The following is a 27,010-nucleotide window of genomic DNA, read 5'->3' on the forward strand; positions in this document are numbered from 1 at the left end:
CCTGCTCCCCTCCTTCAAGCCTGTGGCGCGTTGGAGACTTTCTGCATGGGGGGAGGAGGTAGGAGTCCCAGGGGAAGACGTGCACTAGGGCTTTCCTCCTCTGCAGGGGAAGGAGGGGAGGAGTCCTGGTGGGAGGCACGCGCTGGGGCTTCCCTCCTCTGTGGCGGATGGGGGAGGAGTCCCGGTGGGAGGCGCGTGCGCTGGGGCTTCCCTCCTGGTGGGGGGGAGAGGGGTTAGGAGTCCCCAGAGGAGGTTCGCGCCGGAGCTTCCCTCCTCTGCGGGGGATGGGGGAGGAGTCCTGGGGAGAGGCGCGCGACGGGGCTTCTTTTCTCCGTGGGGGGGGGGGGTTGGCCCCAAGGGGGCACGTGTGCAGGCTTCCCAGCTTCTCAGAAGGGGAGAAGTCGGGCCTGGAGGAGGTATGTGACAGGGCTTCCCTCCTCTGCGGGGGAGATTAGGGGGAATCCTGGGAGGAGGCTGGTGCAGGGACTCTGCCCCCTGCCACAGAACCCTGTCCCCTGCCCTCCTGGCACTCTGTTCCCTCTCCCCTGCCCCCAGCCGCAGAACCCTGCCCCCACTGGCACCCTGTCCCCTACCCCAGCACCCACTAGCACCCTTCCCCAGTACCATGTCCCCTGCTCCCACCAGCACAGTTGGGGCCACATTAGTGAGACTTGGGGGGCGGGTTTGGAGGAGGTTTTTTTGTTTTGCATCTCAACTGACTTCTGTGGGTCAGTGTCCCCTGACTCAAAACAGGTTCGCTGCCCTTCTCAGAAATAAAGACAATAAAGACAATGCAGAAACTTTTTGTGTTTGGCATAGTATTTCATATAAAAATGAAGCCTGGCCAACAAACCCCCAATTGGGGCCAAGCCTCCATCTGGCCACAGCATCAGAACACTCCTGCACTCCCTCTTCCCCCAGACCCTAGAACTGAGCCTATCATACACTGGAACCCTCTGCCCTGAGCCCCTCACATACCCCAACCCAAATTCCTGAACCCTCAAATCCAGAAGCCTGTGGCTTGCTTAGTACCTCAACCCTACATCTAACCCCAACACTGCCCAGCCTGGAGCCCCCTCCCCGAACCAGCATCCCCTTCTCCACCTCCTCCTGCATCTAGATTTCCTCCCAGAGCTTTCACCTCTCACCCCTTCCCACACCCAAATTCCTCATTCCCACCCCAGAACCTACACATCCTGTCTCAACCCAGCGAGGTTACGACTAGACTGCAGGAATTTTTCAGGATTCCAGAGATATCTCAGAAAAACTCTTCTGCATCCAGGGATGCATTTGTTCTTCCGCTTTTTTTAGTGGAAGAGCAAACATGCTCTTTCAGTCACCGCTATATTCCTCTTTCCACAAGGAATAAGAGGGCTTCCAAAAGAAGGGGTTTTTCTGACATTTATCCAGTCTAGACAGGCCAAATGTTGGAAAAAACTCTTCCTACAGAAGTATTGAAAAAAAAGCAGCAATATAAAGGTTGGGGATAGCAAGTGATGGAGAGGAGGAGAATAGAGAGGGTAGGGCTTCAAGGAAGGGGCAGGGCTTCAAGGAAGGGACGGGGCGGTAGATCTTGGCTTGTTCTGTCATTTAAAAAGTGATTTTGGGTGTAAAAAGATTGGAGACCACTGGGCTAGATGAACCTTTGGTTTGACCCAGTATGATCGTTCTGATGTTTTTATTTTATGATCACGAACTTGTAAAGATTGGAACAGAAATGTTTATCTTAGTTTTTGAGTTATCTTAGTTACAAACACACTGTCAGAAATAGTATCAGTTTGACTTTAAAGATGCCAATCTGATTTTTGAGAAATGGGTAAGGTAAATTTGCTGCTATACTAATCAAATGCTAAAGTTCAGTCCAGAATAATTGTGGCAGGAACATTATACATTTACAAACTTAACAGATTTTACAAATAAAATCCTGACCAACTTAACTACACTGATATCAGAGGGCATAGCTATATGCAGACATACTATGCAAAATGTGTGATGCTAAATATGAAATCCTGTTTGAATGCTAATCATGTAATGATGAGATTATTTACTTAAGGCGGAAATACTTACATCTCATTTTTATTACACTTTATTTTCCAAAACTTTTGTAAGCATTCATGAACACAGTATCATATACTGCACAGTCTATGTAAATGTTAATAAAGGTTAATACTATCCTAAAGTGCATTTACATAAACTGGGTTAAATATTAAAAAATGGGCTACTTAGATGCATCTGTATGCGCAAAGAAACTGCATGTGCAAGAACCCATTTTGCACATTTACAACTGCAATTTAGGTTCCTATTTTAGAAAATTTGTCCCAATTATAAAGCAATACAAGTATGAAACTAAAATATATATATATAAAAAATAATGCAGATATACAGTACCTTTTTTGCGAGGTACTATATCAGTTTTGTCCTGTAGACCTTTAAGCATCCGATTTGCATAGATATTTTTTATACCAACTTCTCGTTCTTTTTCCTGAAAAAGAATCCACATTATCAAACTTAATGATTATTTTTTACCAGCTCCTTGGCCCATTAAAAAAAAATGTTACTAAAAAAGTAATAATGTTCACAAAAAGAACATATAGCGGTAGCCTAAGACAAACATACTGAAGGCAGACACCTTGTAAAAGGTTTAACATACTACTGTACCAATGTACTTTGATCCTAACTCAAATTTGAAACTCCTTGTATTCCAGTCCAAAGCCTTTCTTAAGCAGAAACCGTCAAACATAGGCCATGTCAAACATGTTCGAACTAGGGATGCAAATTCAGGCATTCGAAATAGTCAATGAAACGGGGATTTAAATATCCTGAGCTTCATTAGCATGATCTCGCTGGCGCATTACTCCAAATGCCAGCCGTTTCGATTGTAAAAGTGCGTGCCGGGATGCATTAGTTCGAACCAAACCCCTTGGTTCGAACTAACGTTACTCAGGAGTTATGCTAGTTTGAACCAACCCCCTTGGTTCGAACTAATGTGTCCCGGCGCGCACTTTCACTTTTGAAACAGCTGGCATTTGGAGTAATGTCCCCACGAGATCATGCTAATGAAATCCCCGCTTCATTGACTATTTTGAATGCCTGCATTTGCATCCCTAGTTCGAACTAGCGTGCAAGTGTAGACATACCCTCAGAAGGGTGTGGTTTCCAGAGGAGTGGATTATCTATTGCCACAAAGTTAATTATAATACATATGTTATAGATATGTTCTAAATACCACAATAAAGCTTAAAGTTTTTGATTATACTTTTCACTATGCAGTTTATCCTTTGTATTATTCTCATGGTAAGCTAACACATTTTGCATTTTTATTTCTATTTCATGTCACTTTTAGGTTTTCACGTACTGACACAATGCTATGATGTTTGGGTTTCAAACGCTGCAGGGGAATGTTTAATTTGTCAAAACAAAACTGTTTGTTAGAATTTAAATCAAATCATTGAAACATTTCTATTGTTTTGTTTAGTCAAAACAAACTGTAAACACTAATCTGGCAATATTTTTGCAAAGGATCTAACAAAAAGCTCATAGAATCATAAAAATATAAGGCTGAAAGAGACATTGAGAGATCATCTAGTTCAGCCCCTCACACGACGCAGGACCAAGTATTCTTAGATCATCCCCAGACAGGTTTTTGTCTAACCTGTCCTTAAAAACCTCCAATGACAGGAAATCCACAGTATTCCTTGGATGCCTACTCCAGAACTTAGCTATCTTTTTAGTAAAAAAGATTTTCTTAATATCTACCTTATTCTCCCTCAATACATATTAAGCTCATTACTTCCTGTCCTACCTTCCATGGGGAACAATTGACCACAATCCTCGTTATTACAGCCCTTTACATATTTGAAGGCTATTATTAGGTGCCCCCTCAATTGTCTTTTTTCTCAGAATTAAACTTGCCCAATTTTAAAATCTTCTCACAGGTCAGACTTCTAAAAACTTCTGTAATTTTTATTGCTTTACTCTGTATTCTCTACAATTTGTCCAGATCTTTCTTAAATTTTTGCACTTCAGACTAGATACAGAATTTCAGCTGAGACTTTACCAGGGCCAACTAGAACAGTTCTGTTAATACAACCAGAATAATATTAAACTTTGGGTACATCTAGACAGTGGGGCTATTTTGGGATACCAGAGGAATCCCAAAATAGCTACCCCGCGTCTTTTAAATGCGCCAGTTATTTTGAAATATTTTTTGAAGTAATGGGTGCACTATTTCAGCATCCCTGTAACCCTCATTCCACAAGGGCTAAGGGATGTGTAAAAATAGTATGATATTTTAAAATTTGGCGCTGTGTAGGAGGTTGAAATTTGGCGCTGTGCTCCCTTTGACTTCCCTTATCCTCATGAGGATCAGAACTACTGGTGTTAATTCCCTAGACCCACTAATTTGAATCCCAGAAGATCGACTGCAGCAGTGTCGATCTTCTGCGTAGTGTAGACACAACCCTGGGACTAACAAAAATATATATAGCATCATGAGCTTTTGTGGGCAAAACCTACACTTTTTCAGATGAGCTCATCTGAAAAAGTGGCTTTTGCCCATGAAAGCTCATGATACTATATATATTTTTGTTAGTCTCTAAGGTGCCTCAGGAGTGCTCATTGTTTTTAATGTTACAGAGTAATATGCCTACCTCATTGAAGACTAGGAACATATAACGTAAGACATATGACATGCTTATAAAAAGTAAACCTGTTTTAAATATTGAGTACCTTAATTTTTTGTTGTAGAGACTTAATTTCCATTTGCAAGCTCTTTGTGATTGTCCGAGCTGCTACAGTCTTTCTATTCTCAGCTGCCAACTGACGACTAAAGATGCTACTGTTCAGCTTCAGTTGCTTTTCTAAGCCCTAGAAACATTATATATTTAACCATGTAGGTATAGTCACTATAACTGCTGAAGAATTTCAGTTCACATCAGGCTTAAAAAATAAGCAGACTTAACATAATGAAAACATGAAATAATCTAAATCATATTTTAGTGTAAGTAAAATCTGAAATTAGAAGGTTGTAAGAAAATAAAAATGCAGTGTCTATCTCAGCTCAATTCCCCAACTTGACACTTGGGCTATGTCTACACTGGCGGGTTCTTGCGCAAGAACGGGCGTAGGCGGACAGGGATTCTTGCGCAAGAGCTACGCTCTTTTCTAACAAGTGTAAGGGTATGTCTACACTACAGCACTAATTCGAACTAACTTAGTTCGAATTCGTCAATTCGAACTAAGCTAATTCGAACTAATGCGTCTAGAACTAAAAACTAGTTCGAATTAGCGTTTTGCTAATTCGAACTAGCATGTCCACATTAAGTGGACCCTGAAGCGGGGTTAAGGATGGCCGGAAGCAGTGCCGGCAGGGCATCAGAGGAGGACTTAGAGTGTGGAGGTGCTGTCTCAGGCTAGCCGAGGGCTGTGCTTAAAGGGTCTCGAACCCCACCCCTGACAGACAGTTCTCAGGGGTGCCCCGCTTGCAAAGCAGTCCTGGCTTGGAGTGCCCTGAGTGCCCACACTGGGCACATCACAGCACTCGGCCATCAGCCCGGCTGCACTTGCCGCAGGCTGCCATCTGGGGAGAGGGGGCAATTGGGGGGCTGCAGGAGAGCTTCCACACCCAGAAGCCCGCAGAGCCAGCCCGGTCCTCCCCATTGGGGGCTCGTGCCCCATTCCTCCCTCACCTCCTTCCACTTACCCTTCCCTAGCCCCTCTTCTTGATGTACAAAATAAAGATAACGTGTCTTCCAAAATGGAATATGTCTTTATTGAACAAAACTGGGGGAGACTGGGAAAAGGAGGTGGGAGAGGGGAAGAGAGAGGCTGGGAGAGGGGAGGGTAACTAAAATGATCAGGGGTTGGGAACAGGTCCCATATGAAGAGAGGCTAAAGAGACTGGGACTTTTCAGCTTAGAAAAGAGGAGACGGAGGGGGGACAGGATAGAGGTCTCTAAATGCAGGAGTTGGGTGGAGAGGGTGCATACAGAAAAGTTCTTCATTAGTTCCCATAAAGAAGGACTAGAGGACACCAAAGGAAAGGAATGGGTAGCAGGCTTCAAACTAGTAACAGAAAGTTCTTCTTCACAAAGCAAAGAGTCAACCTGTGGAACTCCTTGCTGCAGGAGGCTGTGAAGGCTAGAACTGGAACAGAGTTTAAAGGGAAGTGAGATCAAGTCATGGAGGTTGGGTCCATGGAGTGGTATTAGCCAGGGGGTTCCTCTTGGTTTCTGAGGACAGGACAAGGAGTAATGGGCTGAAAGTGCAGCAGGGGAGGTTTAGATTGGACATTAGGAAAAAATTCCTAACTGTCAGGGTGGTCAAATATTGGAATAAATTGCCAAGGGAGGTGGTGGAATCTCCCTCTCTGGAGATATTTAAGAACAGGTTAGATAGACATCTGTCAGGGATGGTGTAGACGGAGCTTGATCCTGCCTTGAGGGCGGGGGGCTGGACTCGATGACCTCTCGAGGTCCCTTCCAGTCCTATGATTCTATGATTCTATGAATTAGCCAGCTCAGACATGATTTCCAAATCTTCAGACAAGGAAAACAATAAACCCTGATGAACTAGATAACTTTTCCCTACTTACACATTTCAAAGAGTCCGTTTTTGGAGAGAGCCCATCTCCCATTTCCCTCAATACCTGGGAGAAACTGCTCTGATCTCAAACAAAGACGAGAGAAAGAAAAACCCCTCTCTCCTGGTTTGAAATTCCTATCTGCATTTTTATTGGCTGACTGCCCAAACACCCTTCCTAAGTGCATCTCCAGTTGCGTACCCCTTTCCTCATACTTCAGGTAAGTAAGACTTTCCTTAGCAGCTCCTATTTATGACTGTCTCCATTTACATTTCAAAACAAACTTTACCAAATATAATGGAAACATAATTATTCAATATAGTCTTTTTTGGGAATTCATAGGGACCTGATTCTCATTTACATTATGATCCATTTACACCACTCTGGCAGTATAAACAAGAGGATAAAATGTGATTGCAATGCACTGTTATAGGCATCAAAGTTATAAGCTTTGCACCCAATACTGCAAAGTCTCCACGGACAAAACTTTCTACTGACTCTCAATGTGGGCTCTACAAATAAACAGCTCTCAGAATGGCAACTGTTCAGTTATTCGTCTGATAAAGTAGAAATGAATTTCTGTAAGGTAAATGGAAGACTTCATTATTCTGAGATTTTATTAAAAATCAGAGTTGGAGGCTTTCTTCATAAAGACAATTAGAGTTAGAGCATTAAAGGTACTGAATCCTCTTTATTTTCACTAATCACACGTCTTTATTACATGCTATGAATTCAAGCTTTGAATGACCTATGTTCCAGAAAAAAACAACAAATGGTCTGGTAGCACTAACAAAACATATAGATGGTATCATGAGCTTTCGTTGGCACAGCCCACTTCTTCAGGTGACCAGAGTTATAAGTATGGGATGTGAACACTCAAAATAAATAGGAGAGGGGGCGAGGGGAGAAAAAAGGAGGGAGATGAGAGACCCACCCTCTCATTTCCCCCCCCCTATTTATTTTGAGTGTTCACATCTCAAACTCATAACTCTGGTCATTTGAAGAAGTGAGCTGTGCCCACGAAAGTGCAGGATACCAACTACATGTTTTGTTAGTCTATAAAGTGCTACCAGACCATTTGTTGTTTTTCTGCAGCAGACTAACTCGGCTACCCCCTGAAGCTCCTATGTTCCACAGTTAGGTACCTAAATCCCCATGTGTGGCAGCACTGGGGGAAACTTTTGCTTCACTGCTACCTCATCCTGTAGGCACCTAAACTCACTTGGGGCATGTCTACACTAGGAAATTATTTAGAAATAACTAAATTTGACTTAACTCCTGATTTTACAAAATTGAAAGAGCATGTCCCCACTATGGGGAATCCTCGAAATTACTCAGAGGCAGGCTCCGTTATTGTGTAAACGCTACCTCGACTTAAGAGCCCCAAAAAGCACTGGGGAGTAATTAGTTCAAATTACTCTGGGGAGTAGTTATTTCAAAATAGCAGCACCGGAGCATCCACACTAACACTATTTCAAAATAACTATTTCAAAATTAGTGTTATTTCCCAAGGAAAGCAAGAGTACAGATTTCGAAATAAGCAGCCCATTATTTCAAAATAATGGGTTTGGTAGTGTGGGCATTCCGCTTATAAATGTGCCCTAAAGAGGAGTATCAGGGCTGTTCCCCACTCTAGCACTTCAAATGAAGAAGGTGGGGGCCTGCAAGCGACCTTAAAATACCTTACCTTTATAGGCTTCTTCTTAAAAGCTCTGCAAGGTCAGATTCACTGACTTCGGGAGATAGCTGCCACCACCAAGGCTATGTCTACACTGTAGCCTTCTTCCGGAAAAACTTATGCAAATGAAGTACGAAGTAGAATATCGTCACGCTTCATTTGCATAATTAATTAGCAGCAACTTTTGCGCAAGAGGCTTTTGCACAAAAAGGAGCTGTGTAGACACCTCCTTTTTGCGCAAAACCCCCCTCTTGCGCAAGAGCCGTTCTCATTTTTTTCAGGAACGAAGAAATGCTCTTGTGCAAGAGGGGGTTTTTGCACAAAAGAACCCTTTTCTTCTTAAACCCAGGAAGAAAGCACTTGGACTTATTCCAGAGGGATACCCACAAGCTCTTTTACCACAAGAGAGCCTGGGGGAGGGGCGGAAGAAAGAGAGAAAACAAGCTGCAGTCTCTGGTAGCTGACCTCTCAGTCTTAGGCATGCATATACATACACAGACCTCCTATTTCCTTCCAGAACACAAGAATCAAATCATCACCTTAAAAACTGTGATTTTATTAAGAAAACAAAAAGATATTCTTGATAAAGCATACTTGGTAGCTAGGTGTTACAGAGCAACTAAGTAAAACAAATTAAAACACAGAGAACATCTCTGGGTACATCTTAGATAGTGAATGGGGGAGGGAAGGCATGGATTTACAGAGAGGAGCTTAACCAACCAACCAAAACAAAGAAAACAACTCTGATCGCAACTAAATATTCATTCCTCACTCTCTACTCACAATCCGTGCTGATCCATATTTCAAGGCCCAGTTCCCTCCCACGCCCAATATTCCTTGTAGGCACAGTAATTCTGATTACTGCATATTGATCCCTCCAGCGCTTAACTTATGTCACACAAAGAGAAACAGCAGCAGGTATCTATATATAATTCAAATTTCAACCATCTTTCCCATTGGTTTTCCTGGCTTTTAACATCCCTGCTAGCTACCTGAGTTTAACTCTTTAATCACAGGATACTAGCCAGCACTCCTCCCATCGATCACAGGGGGTTATTTTGAAATAATACCCTTGTGTAGGCCAGGGCTTCATGCTTAACTTTCCATTGTAACGTTCCCTAGGCGCATAAGTTTTAGATTCTGGAATAAGGCCACTGCTTCCCCACTCTGGGAGTTCAGATGCCTCCCTCCTGCCTAAGCCCAGAGTAATTAATGAATTGGGAGAAAATAGGCATTGGACTGCCTAAATCGCATATAGGGCTTGATCCAGTAGGTGCCTTCCCTTCCGAAATCAGTTGGAGGAGGAGAGGGTATTGTCCTGTTTATAGCTTTTAGCCCTGGGTTAGAGCACTTACATAAGATGTGGGGAATGCTGGTTCAAATCCCCCCTCTCATGAGAAAGCACTTGTACAGGGGATCTTCTATTTCTCAGGACAGTTCTCTAACCACTGAACTACAAAACATTCTGATTTGGGGGTTCCCTCACTCTCTCTTGCTGAAACTGTTACCTTGTAGATAAAAAAAAAATGCAGTGAACAGAGGAAGGGAACTGTACTAGCCTTAACCACCAGCCTACAAACTCACTCAGGCTATTTTTCGGTCACTGCAGTTATTTTTTGGAAAAAGGTACGCAAATTGCAAATCACAATTTGCATACTTTTTTCCAATTATTTTTATAGAAGAGGCTTTTCTGACATTTGGCCCATCTACATGGGGCCAAATGTGGAAAAAAAAATCTCCTCTTTTGGAAGAATTCGTATTCCTCATAAAATGAGGAATAGAGGGCTTCCGAAAGAGTGCGTCTGATTTTTTGGAAACTGGTACGAAAAAGAGCATGGATTCTACAGAGTTTTAAACTTTGTAGTGTGTGTGTGTGTGTGTGTACACATACGTACGTACATACCCCCCCCCCAGCCATTTACCCTTTCATTATTTAATTCACAGTGGAACACCTTCAAAGGAGAGATTGAGAGAGTCCCATATCAGAATATCTGTAGCTCAGTAGAAAGAGCACAAAGTTGTTCTAATCACAAATAAAGTTATAAGGTGGGTACAATCACCATCTCCTACTCCTCTGGTGGCAATTGTGTGGTGTGAAGTAGGCACACAGTTCATTCCTTGAAGCAGGACTTAGGCCACCTGACACTAGGTGCGTGGCTCCTGTTTGTTGATCACTAAATAGATTTAGGCACCTTCCAGAAGCCCAGATTTAGGTGCCTGTCTCAGAGAGGTTGGGGCTCAGCACACTGATTATTAGCATCTCTGATTAGCTAGTTTAGATGGCTCCCGAGTAGAATGTTGGCTTTTGCTGATCACATTCTAAGACATCTATCTCTCCCCATTCTTTGTAGAGAACGTAAGCACCAAGTTCAGGTTTTGTGTATCACCACATTTTTTCTGTTATTTGCTAGGTTCCTAAAAGTTGGTCATTGTGATACTTGGTGTTTCAATCTCTAACTCCCTGGGAATACTGTAAAAGCCCAACCCTTGAGGGGTAAAGAAAGACCATGCTCCACAGCTCTCTAGAAGCATCCTATAAAAGCAGTGTTAATAAGCTTCAGAAAGAACAATATACAACACTCTCCACTGGAGACAAATCACTGTAATGCAGAGAGGGAGCAACATCAAAGGTTGGGAGATGATGTTAGCTGTGAGGTAGATTTTAGAGTATTGCCATCCCCAGAAATAAGGGGGAAATAGTATTATGAATTTATGAAGCAATTGTTCTTGTATTCTTCCCAATGGCTACTCTGTCAATTCTCACTTTACTGAATCTCTATACTATATTATTTCTTCATGCTTCTCCCTCCATTCTTTATGTCCTTCTGGAAGAATATTGCATCCTCACAGGGGTGTTGTTCACTCAAATGCTGGCAACAGTTGTTTTTATTAATTTTGATTAAATACCATTATATATCACAACGATGGGGTCACAATATAAATTAAATCTTAACTCTTTCAAAAAACTTTGAAATAAATAATATTATATTTTATACTGCATCTTTCATACAAGAATTTCAAAGTATATATTTGTTTATAAACCCTCACATCACCTTCCTTAAACACTGTCCATTCTTTTAGCAGATGAATAACATAAGGCTCAAATAAGTTCATTCTTTTACCCACAGTCACATATCAAATCAGTGGTACAGCTACATCTAGGACTCCTGACTAATGCTTAATGCACTAGTCAACCACTGCTCTATGCTTGACTACAACTGTACTAAGGAATGATTGGGAGATTTGGAAACAGATCTCCAGTAGTATGTCAGATTTTTAAAGGAAACAGGGCAACAGTTTAACTAATCTTTATTTCTAAGTTTAATTCTCTGATATATTTTTACAAGATTTTATTAAATTTATGGGTAATTCATTCATACTATCACTACACTTTGGAAAGCTTTGGATTAAAACAAATGGATCTGAATTTCTGTATTGTTAGCTTGCACTATAAATATTCATTTATATGCATTGATTAATCCTCTTGCATTATTATTTCACAAAAATGTTTCCCATCATAGTTCTAAAAATACAAGGTTATGTTGCATATTACCTGTATTCTCTTATCATTGGCTTCCATTTTTTCTGTAAGGATTGATAATCTATGAGTAAGTTCCCCTCTCTCTGCAAGATTCTTGTCTTCTGAAAGTTTGTGCAATAGTTGCAAGGCATCTTTAGTCTTTAACAGCTCTGCTTCAACTTCTCTAAGCTTCCTGGATGTATTTCGCTCCTGTTCCTGAGATTTCCTAAGTAGTCCCCTTAGAGATCTTATCTCACTATAATGTTTTGCTATAAGATCAGGCAAGTTATTCTCTGCATTTTCATATTTACCTATTGCTTTCAAGTGCCGATACTGAAGCTGCTTCAGAAGCTGATTTTCTAAGTTTGATGCTTCTAGTTTATGCTGGAGGTCAGACAATTCATTTTTCAGCTCTTTAATTTTGTGAAGTCTTGCAGATAATATGCGTTGAGCCGTAGCATCTTTTTTCTGGAATACCATATTATTCTGAGCACTTACAAATGAAGTATTCTGGAGTTGCATCTTCTTAGATGGCAACTTCTTGCCTCCTGCATTCAGACCAAAACAAACTCATAGCAACTTACATATCATGTAATGGTACAGAAAACAATATCAGTACATATTTTTACTTTTAGCTATCTGAAGCTACTTAAAGCCAGTATGTATGGCAGTGTCAAAAATCTGTATTAAAATTTCACTGTTCAAATATTTTGTGCTGATACATCTATAGCATGGATTTTTCCTGACAGCATTTGGACACAACAAAAGCCAGATCCATATGAGGTCCAAAGGTTCTTTGACTTCCTCATCCTATTGACCACTATCTTCCCCAAGAAACCATCTTCACTTTAGATAGCCTTACTGCTAAAATTACAGCAACAGCTTTCTCTGAGAGAAATGAGGATTTCTCTGAGGCTAGTGAGATGTCCTTACAAAACAGTCTCCTCAATGCCACCTGAAACAAAGTTTGTCTCTCAATAATTCATTGAAGTCAATGTGTGCTTTCAGAGGATTAGATTGTATGGGCCTGATCCAATTTCCTATGGAAAGTCTCCCAATGACTTCAGTGGAGTTGGATAAGGCCCTACTTAGAAAAATTCAATTCATGATGGAGGAGGAAGAAAATCATAATTTACTGTATTTGCAAAAAGTCAGAAAGCAAAATGATGATAATAGTACATACCCTAACAAATCTGCATCTAGGAATTCTACACATAATTGTATCACTTTCAAACCATCTTTTGATTTGAACTAAATCAAACATATCTTACAAGAATTAATATAGGGTACGTCTAGACTACAAGCCTCTTTCGAAAGAAAGCGTCTGGACTGCAACCTCTTCTTTCGAAAAAGTGAGCCACTTTTTTGAAAGAGAGCACTGAGGCAGTCTGGATGCTCTCTTTCGAAAAAGCCGTTTACATTCAAGAACGCCTTTTTTCGAAAGAGCACTTTCGAAAAAAGGCGTTCTTCCTCATTAAATGAGTACCACCGTTGAAAGAAAAGCCGTATTCTTTCAATTTAATTTCAAAAGAACATGGCTGTAGTCTAGACGCAGGTGAAGTTTTTTTGAAAAAAGGCTACTTTAAAAAAAAAAAAAACCTGCAGTCTAGACACAGCCATAGTGTTTATATTACCAGGCATTTTGAATTAGTTATACAGTTTTCCATTCAATATACCATATTTGATAAATATGACATTTTAAGGATAACACTACCATCAATGTCCCTTTCTGAAGTATAACTGAAAATTTAAAGAGTTGGAACTCTAAAGTCTAAATGTTTTTGTTCCTTTTATGCAGCAATTCAATGTCATAGTAGCTCTAAGGCATTTCAGGAAGTACACCACTAGAGAATTAGCTTTAGAATCTGTAGAACACCCAAAATCTTTTAGACATTTTAAAAGATAACTATGCATTCAGGGTCCCTGACTTGAACTTGCAATCTAAGGGCAAAATCCTGTTAAGCACCTCTGTTGAACTTAATGAGAGTTCCAGATATGAACTATTTACAAGAGCAGGCACTAAATAGAAAACATAATAGATTTAGAGATTCAAGGCCAGACAGGACCATTGTGATCTTCTAGTCTCACCTTCTGTGTAGCACAGGTCACACAACTTCCCCAAAATAATTCCTAGAGCAGATATTTTAGAAAAAAATATACAATCTTGATTTTAAAATCACCAGCGATGGAGAATCCACCACAATCCTTGGTAAATTGTTCCAGTGGCTAATTACCCTCACTTAAAAAAGACACCTTATTTGGATCATGTTACGGATGAAGGCTGGGGATAGGATTATGCAAGCAAGTGATTACATAGTCAAATTAGCTGGTATTTTATTAATTCCATTTTTGTCTATGCATTAATTCCATGAGTTTTCTGGTTTTATTTGTTTATTTTCTCCAGAATGTCTTGTTAACAGTTCTTTGAGGAAAAGAGTAGGTTGTATAAACCTTTTGGAAGTGGCATCTCAAAAGGAGTTGCTTGAAGGAGAAGAGGGTAAAAGCATGATGTATGAGGTCATGTGAACTGGGAATTCCAGTTGTATGTCCATGTTGCAATAAAAGACCCATGGCTGGTCCATGTCAGCTGACTCAGACTTGCAGGGTTTGGCCATTGGGGTTATAAAATTACAGTTTAGAGTAGACGCTCGGGCTGGAGCCAAGTTTTTGGGACCCCATGAGTGTGATAGACAGGGGTGAGAATTGACACCTGAGTTTTACAATCACTTTGTGTACTTCAATGGTGGGAATTAAGGAAATCCATTTCTAGACATGAAAGTAAAAATGTTAGTGTTTACAAAGAAAGGATATATTTTGTATAATATAACTTGTTCAGTATTATATTGGTTGACAAATGAGAGACTGAAATGGACCTAAAACAAAGTCTTATTTTTATTTAATGTGACATATTAAGACAAAAACTGTGAAGAAGAGGGGATAATATCAATCATCAGATGTATATTATTTGGCTATTGTCAACAATCTCATTTATTAATGGGGAAACAAGAAGACTTTTTACCTTTTGACTGACCGTTTTTCTTATTTTTCCTCTTCTGTAGTTTCTTTTCTTTGGCTCCTGACTGTTCTAAATTATTGCTATTGTCAGCTGATTCAGAAAAGTCCGTGAGAAAATCATCAGAATAATTAATAGGAGAACTTTCACTTTCATATTCTCTACTGCATCTACTATAATTAATTCTGCTATTACTTCTGCTTCTGGTGCTCTTACTGGTCGTAGGAGATTCATTACTGCCTCTGCTTCTTGTGTAGATTTCTGACTTACTATCTTCTGGCAGTATAATACGGAGGAAACAGTCATCTAGGGGCATCATTGTGTTGCTAGTACAGGATATCGTCACTGGGTTCCATGACCTATCAGAAGTCAGAATGTTTTGCAGTTTAAACACATAAATATGAAAAAAAAACATCGCATTTATTTGCTTGTTCAAAAGTATAATCTTCCCTGAATTCTAATAGAAACACATGCACTGCATCCAGAATCTGTATACCTGAGCCAGAAAGCTTACCGCCAGTTGCAGTGTAGACATGCTCTGACAGGCGAGCTAGCTCAAGCTTAAAATATGACTTTTTTCCAGCTAGAGATTTTTGTTTGTGTATGGGAGTTGAGGTAGGGACAACGCTTGTGTTATTCCTCAAGTCTAACTATGCCCACTCAGAACTATACAAAAAAACCCTTGGCTTCTAGAGAAAGAATATGATAATATAATCTTTGTTACTGAAGAGCCTAAAATGGAATAGGCCCGTTCTCAGGAGTCTCAGAAAAGGGTAAACATTTACTGTATGGATCAGGGTGTTCATATTATATAGTGAAAATAAAAATAAATAATACAATCTGTCTTACTCAGAAATCATCATCAAACTAAAATATTTCCAGATTTACGAGTACTTGACTTAGGTACATTTAAATATGTTTTTACCATGGAGCTACATTTGCTCATTGTATTTGAAAATATGTCCTCCACCCCCACACCATTTTTTAAGCAAAATGAACCACAAATTTTGAGTTTTTCAGAAAAGAGGGCAATTTTCATATTCATAACAAGGTAGAAAATACTCAAGAGTATTTTTATTTCTGAATATTTTACACACCTCTAGTTATTATTCACAGGAGATCAAAACAGCAACTCAAGAGTGCATTGCTTATTCACTGCACATATCTTATTGGAGCTACTACAGGCTAGCAAGCTAGGTTAAGTTACACTCTCAGCAGTGCCATTTTAAAATTGTAATTCTTTGAAGGACTACTTTCTGTGGGGCGTTCACCCTGCCTCCTCTTATTAACATCATATGAAACCAGTCAGAGGGATTCACCCCTGTGGGGGTCCTCTCTTCCAGGAGAAGGTGAGGTGGAAGGAGTGGCAGGGGCAGTACTTTGCCCCAGTGATTCTATGCCAGGGCAATGGTCCATAAGGGATCAGAAATCGTATCTTACCCTAGGTATTGGGCAAGGATCTACATTAGCACACAGATTGCAATCTCTGTTTCAACATAAGTTGTCCCCCCCAGAGGCAGCAAAAATAAGGGGGCAGGGAGAGATGAAGTCTGGTCTGATGGCAGCCAGAAGACAGGCTGGGAAAGCGTGGCGCGGAGGGTGTTACTATATGGCCAGATCTTCCTCCAGCCAGTTGGCCCAAGGCCTGGGGCACCAGCAGGCCACCTCAGTCCGAAGGCTGCAGGGACTCGGGGCTGCGATTGCACCGACCCTGCAAGGCGGCGGATGCAGCCAGGCAGGACAGCCCGGGTGGCGGGCTCCCTGTAGCTCCTCTGCTCTGCCTCCCCCCGCCCAGCTAGGACCCTCCACCTTTGCCTCCCGCACAGCCGCCCCGCCCGCCCTGCCCCTTCCCCCGCACAGGGCGGGGCCGTCACCCCTTCCTTACCTGGCTCTCGCAGGAAACGCTGTTTTCTTTGTTGCCATGGGAACCGGGCACACTGGCGCGGTGCATCCTGGGGCTTGTAGTTCAGCGTTCTGAGCCGGGGCGCCTGGCTTCGCACCCGCCACTTTCCCCCTTCCTGGGTCTTCCCGCGCGCTCTCCTCTCCCGCCCTTTACTTCCTTTCTTTCCCGAAAATAAAGGCGTTCCGCTGCGTTTGTTTCCCCTCCCCCCAGCGACGGGGGCTGTAGGGGGAGGCGGCCCCACAACTGTTTTATAGTCAGCAGCAGCAGCGCTCGCTTGCAATGCTCTGCATCAACTCCATGTACCCCTCCAGTGTCTGATGCCTAGAAACCCACCGGCCTCTCTTCTTGCTACTAGGGTATTAATAGCAGTGCTATTAGGGAGCCTGTGATCGAAGGGCAAAACCTCTCTTTGAAACCCACAGCAAAACCTCACAGGCTAGCCCCAAAGAGAGGGGAACTCATAACCCACCCAGCCTTAGTCCCAAACGCCAGAGAAAAGAGGGGCTGGACACTCCATATTTGGTGGATACAAATCCGAATATAAAAACGTCTGAAAAATAAACATTTTACTCATATAACTGTAAAAAATGGAAACTTTTTCAAACTTGGGGGGGGGGGAGACTCGTGCTCTATTGTAGAATGGCTACAAGATATTGCTATTTGATAGCTAGGTCATAAAAAGAAGTAGTGCACTGATCATGGTTCTTGTCACAGTTCTACAAGACAATAAATGCCTTAATGGACCCAACCTGCAAATACAGCTGTGTATAATAATCATTAGCGGTGCAACTTAAACATGGTAGTTGGCACTATGCCTTGTAGAAAACGATTACAGGGTAATTCTGCAAAGCATTTGAAGGCCTGTGAAGATGCTATACAATTCAATAAATTAAATTAGTTGTTCAAAACTGGCTAAAATCTTTGTGCTTTTTTTAAAATAAAGAAATAAAAATGCAAAAAGCAGATGACTCACAGCGTGTATATGTTATCAGACATTACACATTTTTCAGGATATCCAACAATTATTCAGTTGAACAACTTTACAGCTTGTCAGAGTTGCAAGACCAGCCAATATAAAATAGACAATGTTACAAAGGCATAGCATAGTAAAGTGAATGGTAATAATGAAAAAAAAAAGGCCAGAGAAAGTGGGCAGCCTGGAGGAGAAAAACAAGTCAAATGCAATAGAAAACTGGCATTATTTCAGCTATCTATAAAAAAAAGTCCAAGTTTCTCTGGTCTCTGCTAAAATAATTTGTTGAATTTAGCAATAAAAATCTCCTGGGTAAATGACTGTATGCCAAGTTTTAGCATGAAGTATCTTTTTTTGTCATAAAAGTCTCAGAGGGGTAGCCATGTTAGTCTGTAACTGTAAAAACAAAGCATAGTCCTGTGGCACCTTAAGGTACATTTATACCACAGAACTATTTCGGGATATCTCTGGTATCCCAAAATAGCTATTCTATGTCTTTTAAGCATGCTTGTTATTTTGAAATATAATGGGCTTGCTATTCCAATGTCCCTGTAAATCTCATTCTACAAGGAGTAAGGGACATTTTGGAATAGTGATTTGTTTTGAAATAAGTGCTGTGTAGACAGAGCCAAATTTCAAAATAAGCTAATTCAAAATTAACTTGAAATTGAGCTACGCAATTTGCACAGCTCAAATTGTGTAGCTTCTTTCGAGCTTTAGGTGCAGTGTAGACGCACTCTTAGAGACTAACAAAAATATACATAGTTTACCTTTTTTGGCACAGTTTATTTAATTTTTTTATAAAAACTGTCAGCAAACGTTTTTTACTACCTGTCTTCATTGCTTGCAAGATTGCCATTGTGTCTCTTTGTGGAAGAAGCAGGTGACAGAGAATGAGAAATAGTGAAATTGTAAAGCATCCTTTTTCAATGAATGTATTCAGAATTCCATTTACGTAAAGATGGAAATATTTTTTATGCAGTAGAGCAATATTTATTTAAAATTATGTAATGTTCCATATAGGTACTAAGTTGTTTGCCAAGTGCATTGCTTACTGCTTACTTTCAGCATAACTCTGAGTCGATGGTAGTTAGCACTATGTTTAGTGTTAAACATTTGCAGGATTGGAGCCTAAAGCCTTGAGTTTTAGAGTTAAGGGTTTTTAAATGCTCTGTGGAATGAGGTCTAAATTCATGAGGCCTAATTCACATCTGGCATTAAGAATCTCAATTCCATTGAAATGGATGAGTTGAACCTAATTACAGCAGAGGTGAATTTTGTCCTTGTAATTTTAAAATAATGTGATATTTCACATTCCTAAAATAATGCTCATTCTGAAAGATCCCCAGAAGCTAAACAGTGTGTTATCTGCATCACGGATGTGCAGCCATCAACGGGAGGGAAAGCAGCAGTCAGTGGAAAACTAGTGCACTGTACTACTCAGAGAAGTTTTTCAAAAGGAAACCTGGCCTGCACTCTTACAAAAAGTACTATGGACTGTTCATTGGCCACAGAGAGTACAGGAAAACTTGTTTCATCAGGTCTCTTTGAAACTGTGGCTTTAGTTCAGGCTCATCTCAGAATTGTTGTTTCCAAATTGTTTGGTTTTTAAAGGTAGAGTTTGCCGCTTCTACTCTGCAAATAAGATTCAAACTGAGGCTCCATATTTTACTCTGAGAGTGGATGTGAATTCTTGAATATAAGAGATTATTATTAAAATGCTGACATCCCTTTAAACTTTGTCCTGCAGCTTTGCAAACTCTTTCAGCACTCTTTCTCCTCCTGTCCCCACCAGCATTTCCCTTGCCCTGTTTGATTGGTGCACCACTCTCCCTTGCCTTTTATGGACTGTCACCCGGTCAATTCTAAAGTGAAGAGGCTAGAGGCAGGTGCAAGTCCCTCTGTGATAGACACTTTTGCCAACCAATCTTCTCCTAGCTTCTAGACTCCCAAAATACCTAAAAGAGCCAATGAAGCTGGGGAAACCCAGGATACCAGTGGGTGGGAGAGGCTAAAACTAGTCAGACTGATGTGGAGGGGAGATTCGTTTGGGATTCTGGTTGTTCTAAGAGCTGCTGAATGTCAGGCTCACTCTCAGGGCTCTGGTGACTTGAAGATAACAGGATTGTTCTGGTGGTTTTCTGCTACAACTGTCAAAATGGTGATCAAAGTCTTTGTAGCCACATCTTCTGGGTCTACAGCGGTAGGTGACTTATGTCATGCATGTTCCACCCATACGTTCTCCCCACCAGAATCGGGAGGGAGGGACGTGTGTGTGTGAGAGAGATATCTCTAGTCTGATGTCTGATAGCTAATTCTTGCAAGTGTCTTCACACATGGAGAAAGTTAATAAATATTATTTGTGTGTATTTAAATTCTAATTACAATTAATGTATTGATATCTAAATATTTCAATCAATAGACTGAAATCTCTTTGCAAAGAATATATACAATTAGTGTATACAAAATAGGCAATTAGGTTGCCTATTGCATTAGAAACAGTGAGCATGGCTGTTTGCAGTAGAAATTATATGTATTTACTTTTGAGACCTATCTTATGACTCTGCTAGGGTTTAATGCTATTGTATAGTGGATATTGTTTTCAAGGAAGCCAGAACCAACTTGAACACCCTCTTTATTGTGTGTCACTTGAAAGGCTATGCGGCAGATTGGAGTTTTGAATCTTGCTGCTGTTGTTATCAGCACATGTTGAGAGCTGGAAATCCAGGGGAGGTGGGAACTGTGACAAGACTATTTCTTTTTATATCCAGTTCACAGAGGAGCTCAAATTGCAGCCCTGCCTCAGCAATTGCTCAGTCACAGTGACACTACTAAACAAACTGGCTAGTGCATGCACATAAGTGTAACTGCATCTATCTCTACAGCTACACCAACGCCGCCTCCTTAAGAAACTTCCAGAGCAGAAGAGTTGAAAAGTACTGAAAAAGCCACCCTTCTCTGGACAAGTCACTGTGACTCTCAACTAAATTGAAAGAGTCCCACTAATATGAAAAACAAGAAGTCCTGTGGCACCTTATAGACTAACAGATTTATTGGAGCATAAGCTTTCATGGGCAAAGACCCACTTTGTCAGATGCATAATTTTAAGTATGAAAGTCTCACTGATTGCAATGTTTAATTTAACCATGTGCCTAAATGTTTTGGTGAGCCCGACCTTTAGTCTAAATGCTCATGCCTTTGTTGGAGCATAAACTTTTGTGCATCTGACGAAGTGAGTCTTTGCACACGGAAGCTTATGCTCCAATAAATCTGTTAGGGTATGTCTACACAGCAAAGTTATTTTGAAATAACAGCTGTTATTTCGAAATAACTTTCCTAGTGTTTATACAAGCCAACTGCTATTTTGAAATTAATTCGAAATAGCGGAGGGCTTATTTTGAAATTGGTAAACCTCATTCCACGAGGATTAGCGCCCATTTTGAAATTGCTATTTCGAAATAAGCACTGTGTAGATGCTTATTTCGGAATAGGGGGCCTCCAGCCCTTCCCAGGGTGCCCTGCTGGCTGCCCTGGCCACAAGGTAACCTCATTCCATGAGGTGTAACAGTTAACTCGAACTAAGTATTTAGTTCGAGTTAACGTTTGACTGCCACGTGTAGCTGCGAGCAGTTAGTTCGGACTAAGGGGATTTAAAAATGGCGTCTGGACGGGAAGATGCAAATAAAGCCCGGGATATCTAAATCCCGGGCTTCATTTGCAACTTTGAATGCCTATGTTAGCCTTCCTAGTTTGAACTTGGGGGCTAGTGTAGACATACCCTTAGACTAAAGCATGAGCCTTTAGACTAAGGGTCCAGCTCACCAAAACATTTAGGCACATGCTTAAATTAAACATTGCAATCAATGAGACTTTCATACTTAAAATTATGCACATTTCAGTGCTTTCCTAAATCAGAGCTACATCAACTTTGCTGACTGCTGTAGCAGACTCCTTTTCACTATGAATAAGGCACTGAAATAAAAGGGTGATAGAAATGTAGCTGTGTTATTCTAGGGTAGCTGAAACAAAATACAGGACTATGTAGCACTTTAAAGACTAACAAGATGGTTTATTAGATGATGAGCTTTCGTGGGCCAGACCCACTTCCTCAGATCAAATAGTGGAACAAAATAGTCACAACCATATATACCAAAGAATACAATTAAAAAAAAGAACACATATGAAAAGGACAAATCAAATTTCAGAACAGAAGGGAGATGCGGGGGTGGGGGGAAGGGAAAGGTAAATGTCTGTGAGCTAATGATATCAGAGGTGATAATTGGGGAAGCTATCTTTGTAATGGGTAAGATAACTAGAGTCTTTGTTAAGACCCTGGCATAAAGTGTCAAATTTTAGCATGAATAACAGACCAGAGGATTCTCTTTCAAGGGCAGTTTTAAAAGGCTTTTGAAGCAGGATGCAGGTAATTAAGTTGTTGAGACAATGTCCTTTCTGGTTGAAATGGCAAGAAACTGTTTTTTCTTTGTGATCCTGTCTAATATCTGTTTTGTGGGCATTGATCCTTTGATGAAGTGTCTGAGACGTTTGTCCATTGTACATAGCAGACGGACACTTTCGGCACATGATAGCATAAATTATATTTCTGGATGCGCAGGAATATACGGTATGTTCTTGATCTTATAACTCACTTGGTTAGGTCCAATAATGGTATTAGCAGAGTGAATATGTGGACAAAGCTGGCAACAGGGTTTGTTGCAAGGGAAGGTACCAGGGTTGGTATTAGTGTGGTGGGACAGAGAACATGCCCTAGAACAGTGGGTTACATATGCCTATCATCCAGATGCACCAGTTTAAGCATTGCTAAAGCAATTTACTATTATTGTTAAGAAAGGTGATCAGTGCCAAATGGACACTTTGCATTTATTGATCCCAATCTTCAGTCATTAGCAATAATTAATATTATTACTAGTGAAATGCCAACACATTTTGGCTGACACTTATTTTTTGTTACTTGGGCCATTTTTTACACACTGATGCAAGCACAACTTTAATTTTGCATTTTCTGGATTTCTAATGTTAGGTGTATTGTGTACATGTTTTAACACTAATATTATCTACACTTTGACTATTAATATGGGCCTACAATCTTAATAATTCTTTAACATGTTTTGCGCGAGTAATTTTCTAATAAAATAAGTCATTGTTTTGATTGTATATTACTATAGAAAAATAGGGATGGAAAATGCTTCAAACCTTATTTTGTATCAGTCTTGTATTGTCCTGTGAACTGAGAATATAAATTGTACTGGTATTACTGATGCAGTTTCCAATTTGGCTATTTACTACTACTACTACTATCATTGTTTTGAAACAGACTACAAACATGACTGGCCCAAACTGAACTGGTGTAAATCTGCATAGCTCAGTTGTTGTATGCAATGTTGTCGTAGCTGTGTTGATCCAAGAATAGTAGAGACAGAAGATGGGTGAGGTATCTTTTACTGGACTAAATTCTGTTGGTGGGAGCCACCAGCATTCTAGTTAGACCAGGTGTGATAAGTGTTCCACTAACTTTTTTTTATCCATATGCAGAATAAATGTTGTTGTGCGTGCCAAGACAAGTGCAGAGGTGCACCATCAATAGAAACACATGCTACCAGCTATGGGCATCAGTGGGTGCTCTGCTAATCAGCTAGGTGGCACCTGATTTTTTCCTGCCCAAGTGCTCAGCTTACAAGGAACACTGGTGGTGACCAATTGATCATGATTGACTGTCTGATCTTGGGGAGGTCTCCCAGTGGATCATGATCAGCAGGCTCCTTGCCTGCTCCAGCCTCATACACCTGACCCATTCTGGAAGCAGCCAGTGTGGCTCCATGTATATGGAGTGGAATCTGGAAGGGGGCAGGAGTCTCTGCATGCTGCTTCTGCCTGCAAGCACCGCCACTCACAGCTCTTGTTGGCCAGGGATGGGAACTGTGGCCAATGGGAGCTAATGGGGCAGTGCAAGCAGATAGGGGTAATACACAGAGCCACATGCCCCAGTGTCACAGGGATGCATTGGCCCCTTCTGAGAGTTGTATGAGCTCAGAAAAGGTAGAGATCCTGCCTCAGCATTGCTGCACCCGTAATCAGGAGCCACTGGTCTGGTGGTAAGTGCTGCCCGACACACCAACCCCCAACCCTCTCCTATAGCCAGGATCCCAAGCCCTAGCCCTGAATCCTCTCCCAGAACCACCACCGCACACCCACTTCTGCACCCCGTACCTCCTCCTGCATTCCAAATCCCTTCCTGCACAGAAGCACCTGCTTCAGCCCTTATCCCCTTCCCAGAGCCAGCACCCATCTCCTCTCCTGTTCCCACACCCCCTCCTGAATCCCAGCCTCCTGCACCAGCCCAATAAAAGTGAGTGAGGATGGGGAACAGTGAGTAACAGAAAGAGGGATGATGGAGTGAGTGGGGCAGGGCTTTGGGCTAAGGGGCAGAATAGATATCCGATTGCCCTAAAATTCAGAAAGATCTTGGGCATAAAAAAGTTGGACACCGTTGACCTAAACAGAGTTCTTCCTCAGGTCTGGGAATGGTTTCACAGCTAAATACAAGGTTAAACAGATCGGTTAGCATAAGTATGATGCACAGATTAAGGGAAAATTCAAGGTGAAGTGTTAACAGGTGCTAACTGCATAAGCTAAATACTTAATCTGAGGCTTTGTCTGCACTCACAGAGGAAACATTTGTTCTTCACCAGTCCTGGAACCTCCCTCAACAAATCAAATACAATATTTTATGGTGTTACTGTTACCTATCTTATTTCTCTAGTTCAATTGTTGCTTTTTTAAAAAAGTTACTCTTATGGATCTGTATTTGCAATATGTTGTTGTCTTAGTAAAATATTTTTCCAAAGTGAGCCCAATAAAATTGATTGGGATCAAAATGTATAGTCCAGATCCTTAGCTGATGATGATTGGTTAAGCTTTGGAGCAAAATCTATTGGATATATTTTCCCCTTACTACATCTTTACATATTTTAAATAATGTCTCTTTTTATTCTAGATTTCCTAACAGGATAATTTAGTTTATGCAAATCTATTCATTAAGGAAAGCTGAAGATCAACAACTAGTTTTAGCATACAGATTTACCAGATGGTTGGCTTGAAAAAGCCATCACAATTGAAGTCATTTTCTAACTATTAAAGTGTTCAGAAACCCTGTAAGTTGATACAGCAGTGTACTCCTTTAAAAAAAAAACTATAATAAATCAGAAGAGGCTTCTTTCTTAAGGAGAGAGAATAGTATACCTTCTCCAATGTTCCTTACTGCCGTTCGTGGTTAGGACACCTCAGAAATCATTTTGTCATTTGGTTATATCTGACCTTTTTATGTGCTCACCTGCCTTCTAAGAGTCAGTTTGTAATTCTAAAAAAAGATGAATCAATACACCTGGAAGTGCTCCTTGTGTCTCCTGCCATACAGCTTGCTTGCAGGATTGGGCCCAGACCTTGCACGTTCTCAGTGACCTAATTTCTGTTCATAATAAGAGAAGATCCTCTGTGCTGATCCCAGCTCCCACACAAAGGCTATGCCTTCACTGGCGGATTGTTGCGCCAGAAGTATGCAAATGAGGCTAAGCGTGGAATATCGCCGAGCCTCATTTGCATACCTAGTGAGCCGCCATTTTTGCGGAAGAGGCTCCTGCACTAGAAGGAGCTGTCTACACTGCCCCTTCTTGCTCAAGAAAAACCCTTTTGCACAATGCCGCTATGCTGATTATTTTCAGGAATAGCGGCATTGTGCAAGAGGGGTTTTCTTGCACAAGAAGGGGCAGTGTAGACAGCTCCTTCTACCGCAAGAGCCTCTTCCACAAAAATGGCGACTCGTTAGGTATGCAAATGAGGCTTAGTGATATTCCACGCTTAGCCTCATTTGCATACTTCTGGTGCAACAACCTGCCAGTGTAGACATAGCCAAAGAGGGGTTTGCCACCTGTTTGCGCAGCACTGTAGCATATATGTTGGTATAATTAAGATGACATTGCTAACCATCAGCAAATGTAATTATCTTGTCAATTCCACAGCAAGAACCCTTAAATTGATCAAACTCAGGCAGCTAGAGCCCAGCTGCCTCCCGCTGCTTTGGAGAGCTGGGAGTTAGGGCAAGAAACCCAGGCAGATGGACCCCATTCCTTGAAGGGAGCTGGGGTGAGAACCCAGGGCATTTTTACCTCCACTGTTCTAAGTTGGCTGTCTTGTCAATATCACAGCTGCTGTGAAATTAACAAGGCTGCCCAGCTCCTGTCACATAGTGGGAGGAGCGAGTTGGGTAAGAAGCTAAGGCACCTGGACCCTGGCTTGAGGGGGCAAGAGGCCCCAGGCAGCTTCTTCGCACTCCCAGTGGGGAATGAGGAGCCGAAATATTGTGGGATGGGAGCATAAATGACTGATGTCCTCTCCTTTGCCTTGTGCTCCTCTCCCCCTTTTCCCTAATATGGGAAGGCATGTGACTATCCACATCTCCCCTGTACAGTGATTCCCTGATATCCTGTGCTCAAACCAGAGCCGCATGCTCTCTGCTCCACATTACCTGCAGGGAGGAGAGGGAGCTCACTGGTCTTCTCTCCCTGAGCCTCGCCCTAATTTGTGTGGCCAGCCGCTTTCCCTGGCAGCTTGCTGTGGTGTGGGATAGAGCTGCTTCTGCCTGAGAGCCTGCTTTCATAACATATAGTTCCCAAAATGTAAACAACATATTCAGGCTTTCAGTTCTCACTGACCCTGGTAAAAATTGTGTTAATGTTTGTATTGGATAGTGTATCTAATGGTCCAGTGCATGGTTATGGAGGAAGGGAAAGGAAAGAGAGGTCACATAGCAGGCACCCACGTGGACAAGTGAAGGCCTGTGTATTTGAAGTATTGAGCCCTTAGACTTTAGTTTTACAAGAATGGATACGTTAAGCAGGATTGTGCTGAATACAGAATAATTGTATTCTTTTACTTTAAAATCCATGCCACCAGAACACTTGTCTCCAGGAGGGACAGGGGGTAAATGAATTTGGCCACGTGCGGACTTGAGCTTATATTGCAAACTGATAACACCTCTTCCATGCCAAGCCACCGCTGAAGCTGCAATGTAATAACTTAGGATATGTCTACACTACCACCCTAGTTCGAACTAGGGTGGTAATGTAGGCAACCGGAGTAGCAAATGAAGCCCGGGATTTGAATTTCCCGGGCTTCATTTGCATAAAGCCGGGCGCCGTCATTTTTAAATGTCGGCTAGTGCGGACTCCGTGCCACACGGCTACACGTGAAATGTGAAACGAGGAGTAACGGTAGTTCGGACTAGGAAGCCTAGTCCGAACTACCTAGTCCATGCCGCGTGTAGTCA

At 41.5% G+C, this 27,010-nt stretch overlaps 2 protein-coding genes across 2 annotated transcripts in view; one reads left to right on the forward strand and one right to left on the reverse strand.

Moving 5' to 3' along the window:
- LCA5L (lebercilin LCA5 like) overlaps nucleotides 1–16,956 on the reverse strand; it is a 30,925-nt gene extending 13,969 nt beyond the window's left edge. Inside the window, exons 1-5 of the mRNA XM_025186518.2 lie at nucleotides 16,677–16,956; nucleotides 14,798–15,150; nucleotides 11,812–12,326; nucleotides 4,729–4,866; nucleotides 2,389–2,482 (exon numbers count right to left, since the gene is read on the reverse strand). Coding sequence (XP_025042303.2) covers nucleotides 2,389–2,482; nucleotides 4,729–4,866; nucleotides 11,812–12,326; nucleotides 14,798–15,150; nucleotides 16,677–16,714 — 1,138 coding nt within the window. The 5' untranslated portion in view covers nucleotides 16,715–16,956. The remainder of the gene's footprint in view (nucleotides 1–2,388; nucleotides 2,483–4,728; nucleotides 4,867–11,811; nucleotides 12,327–14,797; nucleotides 15,151–16,676) is intronic.
- A 2,708-nt stretch (nucleotides 16,957–19,664) lies between these two features.
- SH3BGR (SH3 domain binding glutamate rich protein) overlaps nucleotides 19,665–27,010 on the forward strand; it is a 54,332-nt gene continuing 46,986 nt past the window's right edge. The window contains exon 1 of the mRNA XM_006111781.4: nucleotides 19,665–19,870. Coding sequence (XP_006111843.2) covers nucleotides 19,697–19,870 — 174 coding nt within the window. The 5' untranslated portion in view covers nucleotides 19,665–19,696. The remainder of the gene's footprint in view (nucleotides 19,871–27,010) is intronic.

Source organism: Pelodiscus sinensis, chromosome 1 (assembly GCF_049634645.1).
Source record: "Pelodiscus sinensis isolate JC-2024 chromosome 1, ASM4963464v1, whole genome shotgun sequence".
Classification (NCBI taxonomy): domain Eukaryota; kingdom Metazoa; phylum Chordata; order Testudines; family Trionychidae; genus Pelodiscus; species Pelodiscus sinensis.